This window comes from Etheostoma cragini, chromosome 23 (genome assembly GCF_013103735.1).
Source record: "Etheostoma cragini isolate CJK2018 chromosome 23, CSU_Ecrag_1.0, whole genome shotgun sequence".
NCBI lineage: Eukaryota > Metazoa > Chordata > Actinopteri > Perciformes > Percidae > Etheostoma > Etheostoma cragini.
The window spans coordinates 15,486,024-15,501,641 of record NC_048429.1 but is presented as its reverse complement, the minus strand read 5'-3'; the positions used below and the strand labels follow the sequence as shown (position 1 = coordinate 15,501,641).

General features: G+C 43.7%; 1 protein-coding gene across 2 annotated transcripts in view; it reads right to left on the bottom strand.

Annotated features, from left to right (window-relative positions):
• Window positions 1–822: 822 nt before the first annotated feature.
• The window catches only part of arid2 (AT rich interactive domain 2 (ARID, RFX-like)), a 49,315-nt gene continuing 34,519 nt past the window's right edge, over window positions 823–15,618 (bottom strand). For both annotated transcript variants that reach the window (XM_034863341.1, XM_034863340.1), the window contains 11 exons: window positions 14,953–15,117; window positions 13,627–13,705; window positions 13,254–13,388; window positions 12,201–12,391; window positions 9,652–12,032; window positions 5,284–5,432; window positions 5,070–5,208; window positions 4,805–4,887; window positions 4,398–4,521; window positions 2,803–2,894; window positions 823–2,497 (listed from right to left, as the gene is read on the bottom strand). In XM_034863341.1, the coding sequence (XP_034719232.1) occupies window positions 2,386–2,497; window positions 2,803–2,894; window positions 4,398–4,521; window positions 4,805–4,887; window positions 5,070–5,208; window positions 5,284–5,432; window positions 9,652–12,032; window positions 12,201–12,391; window positions 13,254–13,388; window positions 13,627–13,705; window positions 14,953–15,117 (3,650 nt within the window). In that variant the 3' untranslated portion in view covers window positions 823–2,385. The remainder of the gene's footprint in view (window positions 2,498–2,802; window positions 2,895–4,397; window positions 4,522–4,804; window positions 4,888–5,069; window positions 5,209–5,283; window positions 5,433–9,651; window positions 12,033–12,200; window positions 12,392–13,253; window positions 13,389–13,626; window positions 13,706–14,952; window positions 15,118–15,618) is intronic.

Genomic DNA, 15,618 nt, shown 5'->3' with positions numbered 1-15,618 from the left:
AAACCTCAGCAGCAATTACACAGGACTCCTTGCGCCTTTTTGATTGAATGCAGAAACACCAACGCTTTGACCAGTGAGCAACAAAGATGGGGGTGAAAATTAACAAAAAGATGTTTTACTATGCTTTAAACGCTAACAAAATATGAGTGTACAGTCTGTTTGATAAATACAGAAAGTGGTTGAGCAGAACAAAAGGATGAACTTGTTAGGTTAGCTATATCAGACAAGAGGGCTAAGCTATCAACCATGAAAACAGAGTGCTGAATATTCAAAACACTGACATCTGTTCAGACGTCTTTTATTAAGCCCACAACACAGATTGCCAAAATTAATCCAGGAAAAGACTCATACTCAGTGTTCTTTATACCAGAGGTTCCAAAATCTTTGGTCAGACCGCCCTGACGTTTTCCAAACGTGTTGTTTTGATTTTAAAATGTCTTCAAAAGTGAACTGGTGAACTTTTTCAGAAACGCTTATTACTTTTGGGTATTTCAATTGTTTATCCACTTCTTTTGACAAACTATTTCAAGTGTTCCATTTCTTTTGGCCATTTCAACAGTAAGCTAGCTTACAATTTCTTTGAGCTAACTATTTCAATCATTTATTTCTTTTAGCTAGCTACCGTTTATCCATTTCTTTTAGCCGTTTTATTGCTTAATTACTTTTAGCTAACTGCTATTTCAAATGTTTACCCAGGACTCTAAGCTAACAGTCAATTGCAACATGTGTTACAGCTCACTCAGTATGTAATTTTCTTTATCAAATTAGTTGAGCTACACCTAAAACAGGGAGGGAGATAAAGAAGCAAGCATAAAACCAAAGCAAAATGTTCAGTGTTTTATTTAAAAACTATAAACAGTCACCAAAGTAAATAAAGCCAATCTCTAACAGACTGTTAGGTCTATGTATAGTCACACATCCTACTGACACTGCAGAAATGAGGATGGTTGGGTCGCCCCGGTCAGATGCTAATACGACAGGCAATCATAAATGTTACACAACACACGGTAGAGAGGACAGTCTGAGGACGTGAGCCGGAATGTGGCATGGTATTAAGAATGAAAAAATAGTACAATAAAACTCCACACTATATTAAGATAGAAAAAAGTAGTGAAGAAAATATCATACCTGCACGTAAAGCAAAGAACACAGGAGAAAACCTGTATAAAAACTCCATGTATTTAAACCAATTTACAAATACAAAAAAATTTTGGTACGCGCACTGTGCTCGTACAATGACAAAACGCTTACAGTGGATATATGTTACTTGTGTGTGTGCACGTGTTGACGGGAGAGCATGTGAGGGGGAAGGGAAGAGAATACCTTCAATATTTTTTTTTTCTTCTACAAAATGACATGAGATATATTATTCCATACTCTTTCAGCCAGCAAAATGAGTTCTACAAGGTATTATAATACAAAAAATGTCACAGTTCCACAAAAAACTGTTTTTACCCCCTCCCAAAGCTTTACAGCATCAGTACCTTTGCAGAATTATTTACAGGTTTTTAAGTACATTCATCCACTGCTGAGTATAGAATCACATTAGATACAAGTGACCAGGGATCATAAAAAAAGCAACAAAACAGAAAAACATACTACTTTATTCAATTCTACCAAAGTAATGCTTCTATTACTCCACAGAGCAAGTTCTCCAGTGGCTGCATCGGCATGAAAGGATCTTCTTTATATATATTCACAACATATGTACAAGATTCTTTTTCATTAATTGTAATGGTATTCATTTCAATAATAAATAAGTGAAAATATATTGACTCAAGTAAGAAAACCAAGCTACCAAGTTTCTAAAAAACAAACAAAAAAACAACAAATATCTGCGCCAGTTGCCAGCTGAGTCCTCCTCCACCCGACCCTGTGGGACACCTACAATAGCCCGGATCCCTTCCCTGCCCTTCTGTACTCTTCAGTCGACCGCCACTCACTCCAACACACACATCCGTTGACAGGATGAAGAGGGAAAAAAAAAAAAATCCAAAATAATATAAGTTTTTTTTTTGTTTTTTTTAAATACAAACACAATATGCTCGTGTTTGGGGTTTCGTCGGTGGAGTCCCTCAGGGAAGCAGTCTTAAAGAACTTCCCCTGGTGGGCAGCTGGTGGAAGACCCCGTGGCAGTTTTTCTTTTTTTTGAGTATGTGTGGATGGGGAAGGGACGCCGGGAGTTTGAACGCACGTTGGCAAGGAAGGAGGTTAGGGATGAAAGGGGGATGGAGGGTGCCAGGCGTGGCAGAAGGAGGATCTTGGGTCCGGTTCTGACCCTCCGCTCCCCGCGCAGACCAGCAATGGCTCACCGGTTGCTTCCCCCTCTCGTCCAAGGAGAAGGATAGGGGGGTGTGGTGTGTTGTAGAGCTTGTCCTTTTGGCGTTAAGCCTGGAGCGAGCGAGTCAGTTCATAAAGGCATTTGGCGAGCGTGGTGGAAACCTCCATGTTACTTAGCGCGAGCACAGACAGGTGTGTCTCATGCCTCTTTACCAACCTGAGAGGCAAAGGAGGAAGGAACACAACACTAAAGTTAAAGTTTTGTTCTGCATTTCACAAAAACAATAAATGCCATTACTATTCATTAAGCGGACACCTTTATTGAAAGCAACTTTCAGTAAATGTATTTAACCAAAAGGTACCGACTCAAACAAACAACACACAAAAAGCAAAAGGATTTATATTATTTTTTCTTTCCCATACTCATGTCATTTTCATGACATCTTTCTGGCAAAGGGACAAACAGCAGGAAAGACCAGAAAAATTCCACTCCGCACTCCCCGAAGGCAGAAGGAGACTTACATGCGACCACAGTCCGAGTGCTTGGCGATGTTCTTTAAAGTTAAGGCAGCAGTTAGTCGTATGTGTTTGGTCACTGGTCCCTCTTTCTCATCCTAGGCGAGGGAACAAATAAGATGTAGAGGTTCAGAAGAAGAGGCAGTTGAAGAAAAGCACTTATTTGGACATTTGGATGGGTAAGGTGGAACATCCATTTATTCTAGTTGCGATAGTAACATAGCAACGAGATGAGTGTTCTTACACACGGTTGTCCCAAAAACAGTATAACATTTACAAAGTGTACTTAACAGTTGCAAATACCACAATAGGCAGAAAGTTGGAAATTCCTACGCATTTATTAAAGCGATTTTAGCCAATTTAATATTATACCCGTGAAATACAGAGTTCTCGCAAGAGCACATATGAATTTGCTCGGCAAGTTACTCTGGCATTGAGTAATGCTGCTCATTAACTATACCCTTGTAGCCGAGCTGCACCAATCACATCGGAGTATCTGATACAAGCGGGCCAGAGGCAAGCTGCACCAATCACATCCATGTCTCGGGATACAGACGGGCCAGAGGCGATTTACACCAATCACATCGGTGTATCTGATACAAGCGGGCCAGAGGCGAGCTAAACCAATCACATTGGTGTATCTGATAAAGGCGGCGATTTTATATGGGCAGGCTAGAGGCGAGTTAAACAGATGACGAATGCACGCTTTGTGCCGCCCCTAAAGACGGGTGACTTTCAATACTCGATGCCAAACCCTTAAACTTTCAGGTTTGGGTCTGGATTTCCAGGCTTTATGAGAACTATAATATCTACAATCTTTGCCGTCCTGTTTATTTTCTAGTGGAGCATCAAAGTCCACCCACTGAGCCACATTAATAAGGACAAGTGCATTTTAAATGCTACACATCATATTATAAAAAGGATTTGCCGTCCTTTATCCATTCATCTGACGGGCCGTGCTTCCTTCCGACCGTCACCCAGCCTGCCTGGCCTCCCGGATGTTGCCTAACGTCAACAATAGAGTTTCCGTAGTTTGGAGCTTCGCCTCCAACACAAAAAATAAACTACAGTTGAGCCATTGAGTCAGCAAAGCCACCGCTAACAGCCAAACTAAAGTAGCTAACAGAGTTAAATGACGTGTAAACAGCTGTGGGATTAGCGAGAACTAGCGGAATGTATACTTTAAATATATAGTGGATAATTAGCTGCTGTAATGAAGAATACGACTGAAGTAACCGCATTAAGCTACTGACACAAGACGCTAACACAGAAGCATGTCATCCCCACGTCGGCCAATCAGGAGTCAGGACAGGACAGCCGAGCCGGTGTTGCCAGTTTCATTGGTGAAAGTGCGTAATACTGTAATACTGCATATGCGTAATATATTGTTTCATATTACGAGTTCACTAAACCCAGACTGGCGATCAGATCCCCTATTGGCAATCTCTAGTAACCACGATTGGATGATTTGAAATTATTAGAGATCGCACAGGCCTAATGTACAGTCTAATGCAGTATTCAGCCTGAGAAAGACCTGGAAATGTGTGTGTGTTTCAAGGAAAAATGGGGGAGGACTGGGGTAACTGTTGAGTTCTACTCACAGTGAAGTCCCTGAAGACCAGGTTTCGAGAGCCTCTGCGGAGGGCCATGAGAGCTGCGCTCGGATGATTCACGATTGCTTTGGGTGCTCGCGGTGTCTGAGAACTGCCTGCCGCTGGCGGAGTCCTGTAGAACACACCAAGCATACACACAATACATCAATGTCATCTGTCAAATACCACACTAGTCTTCCCCAGAAAATTGTAATGCAATATTTCTGATTTGTTCCATGTCAATTCAGGATAGCCCATTACAAAAAAAAAATCCCTTTCCATCTACCATTTTAACTACTTTTATTTCAACGTCCATCTACCGGACAACAATGAAAACCACCAGTCAATGCTTCAGATATTGAAAAAAAAGGTTTCATGCATCATTAATTAAGAGGAATAAAGAAAGGTGTATGTACTGGGAAGAAGTCTGATTGGGACTTTGTGCCTGCTCCTCTAGTTTGAGTCCAGCCAGCAAAGCCTCTCGAGAACAGTGCTTATCCTGGAAAAGAAAGAGTGGAAACTGATTAGATCAATCTTGAACGGTTTTTGGTTGTTATAAATTGTTATGTCGATGTGTTAATGAGATTATGAAAAGGTGCAATAACATAAACACTGAGAAGAGATTTCCCTGCATGGCGAGTGTTCCACTGCCAGCCACAGATTAAGCGCAGGGAGTCTTACCTGTAGATGTGTGATGAAGGACAGTCTCTGCCGGGGGAAGGGTTCACATCCCTCCCATTGACAATGGCCTCCATATGCACCTTTTCCGCCATGTTGCGTCGCCGCGTGGTAAAACACCCGAGACGGCGTTTCAAACCACCTAGAGAAAAAAGGCGAACCAGTCAGCAGAAGCTCCGCGAAGGAGAACTAGGTGCGCTCTGTGACTGACACGTACCGTTTACAGGACTGCCACAGACACTTGAAGTTCTGCCCTGCTTTCCTGCTCTGCTCTGGAGGTGCTGCAGGGGTTTGCTGTGCTGAGGGTTGGGGGCTGTGGTTACCCCCCAGAACAGGCTGGGATACAGGGGGCGGGGTAAGTGTAGGCTGCGGAAGAGTCGGGAAAAATAAATTGGCATGAAAAAAGGAGACACCATTAAGTTACGACCCTCTATTCGGGATGTTACCGTGCATTGTGAATTTGTTAAAAATCAACATAAAATATGTAAAGAATACAACTGGTTTAGAGAGCAGCTGCGGCCTAGGGCGTGATCTGCTTTCGATTTCACTTGTTGGACTTCAGATGTCACTACATCTTCCTGACTCTTTTATTTGAATGATGTGGTATTTGTTCCAAAAAAGAAAAGAAATCTATTAATCTATTAGATTTTTGTTTTATAAAATACAATTTCAGTTGCACTTTGACAGTTTATTTGAATAAAGGAATATTTGTCTGCAGCTCATTCTGTTAAAATACCGTGAGAAAAGTGTACTGTGAACTTGATACCAATATACTAGAAACAATATTATTGCCCAATATTGGACATTTCCCGAACTATCAATATTTATGATGACCAATTTTTTTTTCTTTAAATATATAGTTTTCATTTAAATATTCATTCATCAGAATATATGATGACAAATAAATTATATAAATAATATCTATAATGACAAGTAAATGATTCTGATAATATTTAAAAAATTGAAAAATTAAAGTCAACCACGTATGAGCGTTGGTATTACAGTTTGTCCACCGGGGGGCGCTCTACAACGTCCCTGTTGGCAACACCGTTTTTTTTTTTAGTTAGTGTTTTTGTTTCAAAAGGACTTTGTATTTTTATAAATTTTATTTATCCGAACTTTAATATATTTTGATGTTCCTCTGATCTGTTGTGACAAAACAAATAATATATTTTTTTTAATAACTACAAATAACTAATGGTAGGGAAAACGTATATTACATGTTTTTTTTCTTCTTAAATATATATAATGGCCGATATATTGGAATATCATAAAAAAAATTGACAACAATAAAAAAGGACTTCTTAAAAGCTAGAATAGAATATTCACCGGCTGCAACTGTAATTTTCCCCAAACAAAAACTGTTGGCTGAGATGTAACCCAGGCCTGTCTACTGGCAGAAGTTGTTCTCTCAGCTGCTTTGCTATAGGAGGTGGGTATCGGTGAGAGCCACATGGTCTTAACTGGCCTCACTTTCTTAACCTCCAGACATTAAACACAAGCGATATGCAATAAATGTGTTGGTGGTTGAGTTATATTAAAACTAATTGCACAGTGGAAATTAATGACGCCTGGAGAATCTCAGAACTATTTTTAAATGGCTCTCTCTTTTCAGTTTGTTTTTCACAACGGTAACCATCTCCAGTACAACACCAAGCTGACAAAAGTCTTATTTTACACACCAGTTATTAGTCTGATGATTTACCATAACATTCATGCAGTACAGACTAGTGTAGCATACACCAGAAAGAAAGCCGTGGCAAAATATAATGAAAGACCCCATTTTACACACACACACACACACACACACACACACCCACCCACCCACCAACACCCACCCACACCCACACACCTTCAATTCTGTTACATAACAGTGTACTTCAGAATCAAACACTGCAATCGTACTAAAACCAGTTTAGTTTTGGTAAATAATGTTCCCTAACCTTAACCCGGCAACCAAGACATTGATGCCAACGCTTTGGCTTCTGACTGGGTCTTATCAGTCAAGACGTCTCGTTCTCTGAGACTAAGCTACTAACGTTACCATTGCAACTACAAGCAAGGCAGGGTAAACATGCTGCCTCCCGTTTAACCTAGCCTGTGCATGCTCAGTGTATGAGAATGTTCATGAGATATGAGGTTTGGGTCATATTAGTTTGTAACGGAGATTAAAGCTAAAAGCACTTTTGTGCACCGATATAGCTTTTGGCTCAAAACTCCGCTTGAAGGGTGCTGTAGGAAGGATTGTTAAGATTCTGAACATGAACAACATCTCTGTCCCTGCTCACTTTCTGCTCAAGCCCAAAACGGTATCCTGAGCCCCTCCTACCGCATTAGGAGGTGTTGAGAATGAGTGCCGGAGCAGTGATTGACACAGTTAACACAAGCTATAGCAGGCTATTTATAGCTGCTTTATGTGACAACAAAATGTATTATGGTTAAAATCAACAAATAATCGTGATAAATAATCATGATCTCAATATGGATAAAAAATAATCGTGATTATCAGTTTGGCCATAATCGTGCAACCCTAACCGTGCATACACACCTTCTAAATTTTCCGGAAGTCATTCATTTTCAATGTCCATCGCACTCTCCCCAGCTCTTTTAATCAGTTATTGTTGAAAACAAGTGAAGAAGCCTTCACAGATATACATTCTTTTTAAATATATCCTAGACTATTTATTTCGGATCGTTTTCATTTACATGTGTAGCGGCTGTATGTATGTACAACATACAACTTCAACATAAGAGGAATGTAGCACAATTTAGATGTGAAAGCAGTTATAAATGGCCTATGTGACTTTAAATTTTGTTTTGGATAAAATCAACAAATAATTGGGATAATTGATCGTGATCTCAATATTGATCCAAATAATCGTGATTGTCATTTTGGCCATAATCATGCAGCCCTTGTTGAGCAACAATCAGAAAGTTGAAATTTTTTAACTTCATGATAATGATCTATGACGCGGTTAAGCGGCAAGCAGCGGCAAACGCCAGCAACCAATCAAAATATAGGTGTCCTTCGCGCTGGCTGATTCTGGAGAAACATACAATGTAAACTTTCGATCCTACCAAAACTGAATTCTGAGGACAAGCATATGATCGCCGTTGCTGGGTTACCTATCGTTTACGATATAATGTTGTTTGTACACAGAGACCAGTTAACGTTACTTGCCAGCCACATGGTCTCTAAACATTCTGCTCACAGTGAAGTCCTGAACGGATCAACAGGTTAGTCCGGCAGCTGCTTGCTCTGCCTGCATTCTGCTGCGGCTCAGCGGCTAACAAGCGAGCTAACTACTAACAGACCATGCTGCTACCAATTAACAATACAAATTTATAAAAGGTTTCTAGTGTCAGTTTATTGGCCGTGCATCAGAAGTCAAAGCGTCACAAAGCTTACCCGTACTCTTTGACAAGCGTCATTGGCGGGGCAGCCAGAGCTTCTTTGAAGCTCAAGATGGCAGCGGTGTGTACGCACGCTAAGTCTTACCTACGGCACCTTTAAAAACCGAAACATAGTGGTTTTAATGTAGCCTAAAAGGCCCATTCTGGCTTTTGATGCGTTCTTAGCAGCCTCTCTCTTCATGTTGTCCCACAGGCGGAAACATTATGACAGAGGGAGGCACCGAATTTAGGACGCAAAGAGCCGTTTCTGCTCTGTCTAGGTGAAAGGAATCTGAGCTCATACATATGAGCCTGAGAAATACATATTGGTATCTGCATTTATAATGACCGATTTTGTAACAAAATAAATATTCACTCATCAGAATCATTTAAAATGACAACGGATTCAGATAAATGAATATTTAAAAAATAAAAACGGAGAGTCAACCATGTTATGAGCGTTGGTGTTGCATAGTTTGTCCACCAGAGGGCGCTCTACAGCGTCCCTGTTGGTAACAGTGATTATTCTTTTGTAATGTGTTTTTGGTCCAAGGGCTTTAACTTTAATATCTCAAGTTTGTATTTTTATACATTTCATTTATCAGACCTTTAATATATTTTGATGTTCCTTTGTTCTGTTGTGACAATAAAAACAAATTATTATTTTAGTGAGAACTCATTAATAACTACAAATAACTAATGTTAGGGATATCCGTTTGTTTTGTGACCCGATCCTTTATCGGGCTCTAATCTGACAAGTTATGTTATAGAACTATGTTTAAAGTATCTAACATCTTAAAAGTCGAGTCAATGAAACACTGATTAACAGTCATAAATGAACAGATGACAGCTGCCTACATTAGCAATCATAAAATGCAGGTTTAAAAAAAAAAAAAAAAAAAACACTCTATCCTGTCCGCTAGACTGTGAAGGGAACATCATTTGTGTTACTAAATCAGTTTGTTTTCAATGAAAATACCAAATGATACCCTAAACCAAATACATAGGTGGTACATTAGACAAACACAGTAGCAACAGACCACGTACATTACTTGGAAATGCAAATACTCACCTTGTTGTGTCTGTGACAGACATGCAAGACGCATTTTATAGTAGACCTGACATTGAGTCACACTAGAAGTGACTGATAAAACGTGACTAACTGTAAGACTAGCTTTACAAAATGACTCACCGTTAAGCCAGCTGCCAGTGCGGGCAAGCAGTTCCTCTGAGTGGCGTTCTCTATTGCTACTTTGGCTACTGTGCTTGGGTCTGTTCCTGCGGGCACCGCCACCATGGTGGCACTGCTGCCGGCGTTGTTGGGGTCACTGACTGTCATAATGCGCACTCCCACTTTATTGGGGATCCCCGAGGAAGCTGCGCCGCGGTCCTCGCTGTCGGCTGGTCTCTTGAGACCTCGAGCCTCGGAGGCCACTCCGTTCGCAGGAGGGGCGGCCGGACTCGGGGAGGTAACAGTAACAGCGGAGGGTAGGGTAGAATTGGGGAGCAGTTGCTGTCTTAGCACATGCACAGCGTGGCCCGGCCCCAAAGGTCCATTGGTTAATTCCGAGGGAGGCCTGTTGCCTGCTGCCTGGGGTCCGTTAGCCAGGCGCTCAGCCTGTTGGGCTTTGGCAGTGTCCTGCTGGGGGGGAGGAGGACTAGGAAGAGGGGGGTCTGACCCGTGACTCTTCTCAGAGGGGCCCACCTCCCCGTTCCCCAAGTACTGTTTAGAAGCAATGTGATTTGGAATGTTTTTGTTTATGTTGCCACCACAGTCACCCCGATCAAAGTCACACACCCCGTTGACTAGAGTCTTTTTGGGGTCGGGGTTGCCCTCCAGAGGGGCGTTCAGGCTGGGGGAGAGAGCCTGCTTCCCATTAGCAGGGTGACCCTCCGTGGCCGGGCCGTTGAGTACCCCCTGGCTGTTCCCTGAGTGGTATGGAGGTAGATTTGACTCCATGCACTTCCGACCGTTTAGCAGCTTGGCACCTGCCGCGACGTCGCCGTTGCTGGTTTTGCCGTTGGAGTCGCCTTCAGCCAAAGATGAGTTCTCCATTACCTCAATCTTTCGCTCATGGATGTGCAGCCCCGTGGCGTCCTTGGCCTCCTCCTCCTTTTGACAAATGATCTTGTCTCCTCTGAGGGGAGCTGGCGGTGGAGTTGCTGGGGCGTGATGTGCCACCGTTGCAGCAGAAAACGGCGATGGGGGGACTCCAGTCGCCACGGCACCCTGGCTGACGGCGGCTACAGCAGCGGTAGAGGTGAAGCCAGTGTTGGGAACCACGGTGAACGTGACCTGTCCAGCTGCCGTGGGGGCTTGGATGATGGTAGCTGCCCCGGGGCTACTCGTGGAAATGAGTTGGCCTGGCAAGAGCTGGACCGTCTGGAGGGCTGGGGCTCCTGCAGCAGGAAGCTGACCAGGAACCAGCTGGACATTGAGCTGCTGAGGCTGAGGAGGGGGATTCTGGGTGCTATAGCTCGTCTGGTAAATTAGCTGTGGACCTGGGGCTATTGTGCTGTTGGGAGGGGGAACCTGTGGAGCGGGTAGGATGAGCTTCCCTCCTGGAGTAGAAGGCCCTCGCTTTGGAAGCAGTAGCTGTTTGATCAAGCTGGACTCGCTGGAGGTAGGCTGAGAGGGGGGATTTGGGGAAATAAATTGGAGCTGCGACTGCTGTTGATGCTGCTGCTGTTGGCGTTTCATGGACAGTGCGTGGCTGACGGTTTGATTGGGCAGGGTGTTGGAGTGAGAAGCAGGGGGCGGGCAGGGGTTGGAAGCAGCTCCGGGTTGCCCTGCTATCTGGATAGTCTGGGCACCGGTAAGGTTTGAGGGGTTGGCAAGAACGATCTGGTGTATGGCAGGGGTGTAGGCGGCGCTCTGCTGGGGGTTGGGGCCAACTATTACAACACTCTGCGCCTGCTGTTGAGCTGGTGGCTGCTGGTTGGGAGTGGCTATTGTGGCTGCTGGTCCACCTGACTGGCTTGGCGCTGGTTTGGGGGCAATATTCTGAAATGTGACGCGCGAGCCCTGGGAATTGGGCACGCCGGCAATACCAGCCCCCACCTGGATGGAAGAACAGGGTGTCGATGTTCCAGGAACACACCAGGGCTCCACCTGGGGAACCTCACCCTGAGGCCCAGACGGGAGAGGGGTTTGAGGCAGGGCCGGGTGCTGGGTGATGGGAGGGCACACCCCTTGCACCCTGGCGGTAAGAATGTGGCCCTGCGGTACCTGCTGAAATAGCGTGACTGGCGTCCCCGTGGGAAGCATGGGGGAGTGTTGTTGAGCTGCAGCAGGAGCGCCAAGGTTCTGGGGGCTGTGGTTCTGGGCGGCCGGTGCCAACGTTGGAATCTGGACCACCGGACCAGGTCGGACCTGCTGCTGCACCGCCGCCAGAGGATTCGGCGGTAACTGCGGAGACGCCTGCGCCTGGTGTCGGGGAACAGTTGAGTGGCTTTGATGAGGAAGCTCCTGTGCAGTCAAGGCCATGGATGGGGCGGCGCCGGGGGTGCTGAGGCTGGGGCCCAGGGCCCGGACAAACTGGGCTCCAAGGCTGGGAGACCCAAGAGGTAAACCTGGTCAAACATTAACACACAAACACAGAACTGTTCAGGTCAAGGTGCTCCTTGAGTTATCTTAACTACTTTTCCTAGTTCACAAAGACTCTTTTAACCCTTCTAATCATCACTCCCAAAGAAGAAGTGAATGGAAGGAAGTAAACCTTTTAATTCTATTAGTTCTACCTGGAGGCACGGCCTGGGGGTCTCCGGGGGCTGCCGGAGGCGTTGGAGCTGCGGCAGGATTCTGCTGCTGGTAGTAAAGCTGGATGGGCAGGGGTATCGACCTGCGCCTCAGCCCTACCAGGAGAATGTGAAGCTGACCAGTGGCCTTGGTCTCCTCTTGCCGTCGCATTGTGTGGTTGGGAAACACAGTCCTGTGGTGGAAGGAGAAGACACAGGTTCATCACAACGCAAGAACAATTACTGGTATCTTTCTGGATGATCATTACCACTATTAAAACTCAAAACAGCTAAGCTGTTAAGAGCTAGACAGTAAAATGAAAATTGTCTGCGACTGCACTGAAAGTCCCTAGCTTTACAATTCATATAGACAATGATATACAGTATGTATCTACTTGCAGTAACAACAATATGTACAACCTACACTGTGAAAGTAATGCTTTTCCACTAAAATATATATTTTTTTGAAATAGAAAGAAGGCGTTACTGCGTGTTAGGGTTGAGTAATTAATCAACACAATATTGACATTGATATATGAGACAGGACATGGTCCTAAATTGTGGATATCATAGTATGACAAGGATTGTGTTTCCTGGTTTTAAAGGCTACATGACAGTAAAGTGATGTAATTTTCTGAACTTACCACACTGTTCTATTTACCTTCACCGCTTAGTCATATCTACATTACTGCTGATTTTTTATCAAAAATCTATTTTGTAAATATTTGTCAAAGCACCAATGGTCACACCTAAAGTATTTGGTCAAAAATATTGTTATATGTGATTTCTCCATATTGCCAAGCTACTACTGCATGTAGATTATCACTGGCTCTGTAGGACGTTAACTCAGAACCTTATTGACTAAAATGATGTTTGTATCACCGTTTTATCCAAAACAAACAGCTATGCTTTATTAGAGCTGCTCTACAAAGGCAAAGGGCAGTAACTGCTGTGTAGCAAACGGAGAAAAGTCTCTCAGGCAGGACAAAGACATCAGTGCTCTGTGCTGGGGGAACAGAGAAGCTTCAGACAGGGGAAGGAAACGGGACTACTGACCGCAGACATTTGAGAAAGCCGGTGGAGTTCAAGATGTTGCTTCGTCCCATTTTACTGCAAGTGGCCAAGTACTCTGAGTAAATTTCAGATCGCGACACAGAGCCCTCAGGGTTTGTCTCAAAGTGTGCGTTTAGCCTGTTGGGAAAAAAAACAAACAATCACAGAGCGGTTACTATGAAAGCAACAAAGCTGCATACATGGGGGGGGGGGGGGGCACTAGTTGACATTGTGATGACAATTGAGGAAAAATAAATAAAAATAAAAACATATTGCGCAGCCTTAGTACAGGGAAAACCATACATTTGTTTGCATTTTTATTCAGTTCAAATATCCAGATTTACAAAAACACATACAATAGATGAATTAATCTTACCACTGCAGTGTAAATTTTTCCCCATCGAGCTCAACAATACCAGGTGGCGGCGGGGTGGATTGAACTGGGACCCTTGTTACTGAAAAGATACAAATGAAAAACTTTTAAGTCTTAAAGCAATAAATGTTTCGGTGTAATTGACTTGATTCCAAAAGCTAGAGGTTGTTGGTGAGTTGCTGCACTGGTTCAAGCAACTTCAGGGTTGTGGTGCTCTCCAGGCTGTCCACTAGATGTCAGCATAGTAATGTCAGCCCTCTGACAGCCAAAGAATTTTATTCCCACCAGAGGGTCACCTGTTTGCTCACTCACTCGCACATCCAAATTTGGAAAGCTGCTTTTACATCTGCATTTGAATTCCTTTGTTTCTGCCAACCATGACATTTTGTTTTGTTTTAATCAATGACAATAAAGTGTCTAATTTTCTTGGTGGTTTTAAAATGTCATCAAAACTGTTAAAAATTAAATGTAAGATTCCTATCATCTATATTTGCTACTTCAAACATTGCATTTCTAACAGTTGCAACTCATTTCATCACAGACAAGAGCGGCTTCAAATATGGAGTACTGCTTGACTCTGGCCGTCCTTATTAATTTGCAAATAGGTAATGAAGAATTCTACTACAATGTACTGTAGTTTTCCACCATAGGTAAAACCAAAGCCACTCTTTCCAAGTGACGGGGAACAATTTGATTAATGAATGATCAGCAGGTATTTTGGGCAGGACAGGGTACAAAACAAACTGATTGTGACTAGCTTGTAGGGAAGGATGCAGCGCAGGGCTCCAATGGCTCTGCCAGAGGGGAAGGAAAGTGCGTTTGAATGGTGGATTAGTTTTGAGGGTCTTTGAGCTAAGGCATGAAAAATGCTAAATAAATGCAGTTAATTTACCGTGAAGTATTTTTTTTAGTTCGGATCTTTTAAAACCTCATCTGGCTCAGACATACAGTTCATTACACACCATCACAGATCAAACCACAGCAACCTCACAGGGATTTGTTGTGTGTGTGTGTGTGTGTGTGCCCTTGTGGTCATTTGTATTATTTACAGGGCCTTTTTAATTTGTTTTTTTTTTTCATGATGAAGTCCTATTTCTGTAATTGAATGTTTCGAGTTGTGAAGGCTGTGGAGAAAACACTGTCTCTAAACCTGGATGTGCAGGTTCTGACCGACCTGTAACGCCTTCCTGAGGGGAATAACTGAAAGTGTTTGTAGCCTGGATGAGGGGAGTCCTACAGTGTGGTACTAGTACTTGTGCTTAAGTAAAAGGATCTAGACACACTCTCATTAGCAGTGTGAGAGATGATGTGGTGCGGGCAGACACTCACCAGGTGCTGCTACTCCCTGCGTGGCTGCGGGCACCTGCTCCACCAGCTGTGGCCGGACCTCGGCCGCCTGCTCGGCGTTGGCCTGATGCTCGATCAATCGCACCGCTGTCAGGGCGTCGGGTCCAAACGTATGGAGGTCCACCGATACTAACCGCACTAACAGGTCTGACCCAAGGAGGGGGGGAGAGAAAGAAGGAAACAGAAAGCACAGATTCAGCAGTGAAAAAAACAGCAGAACAAGGAGTCACACTCCCGCTATGGAGAGATCACAAACCAAATCCTTTAAGATTTTAAGAGTAGAAGGAAGAAAAAACTCATTTGAGCCAGTAATATATAAATGGAAGACTAATGGCGTTTTTCCACTGCTGGTAACAGCTTGCCTCGGCCCGCCTCGGCCCATTATACTTCCGTTTTCCATTGCAGATTGAGTAAAGCCTCAGCGTGGCTGGTCACTATAGCAACGCGTGATGACGTAATTTTCAGCGCGGGTCACAACAGCACGTCGGTTACTCGCCGCAGCCAGAAGAAAAGTTTTGTTTCAAAAGAAGCTGAAGGAAGCAACGAAAATCACCGCTAAAAAAAACAGGGGTTTGGGAATACTGACGGAGTTCAGACGTCGACATGACTGTTGTTCGCCGACACAAAAGGGTAAGTTAAGTTTCCTGG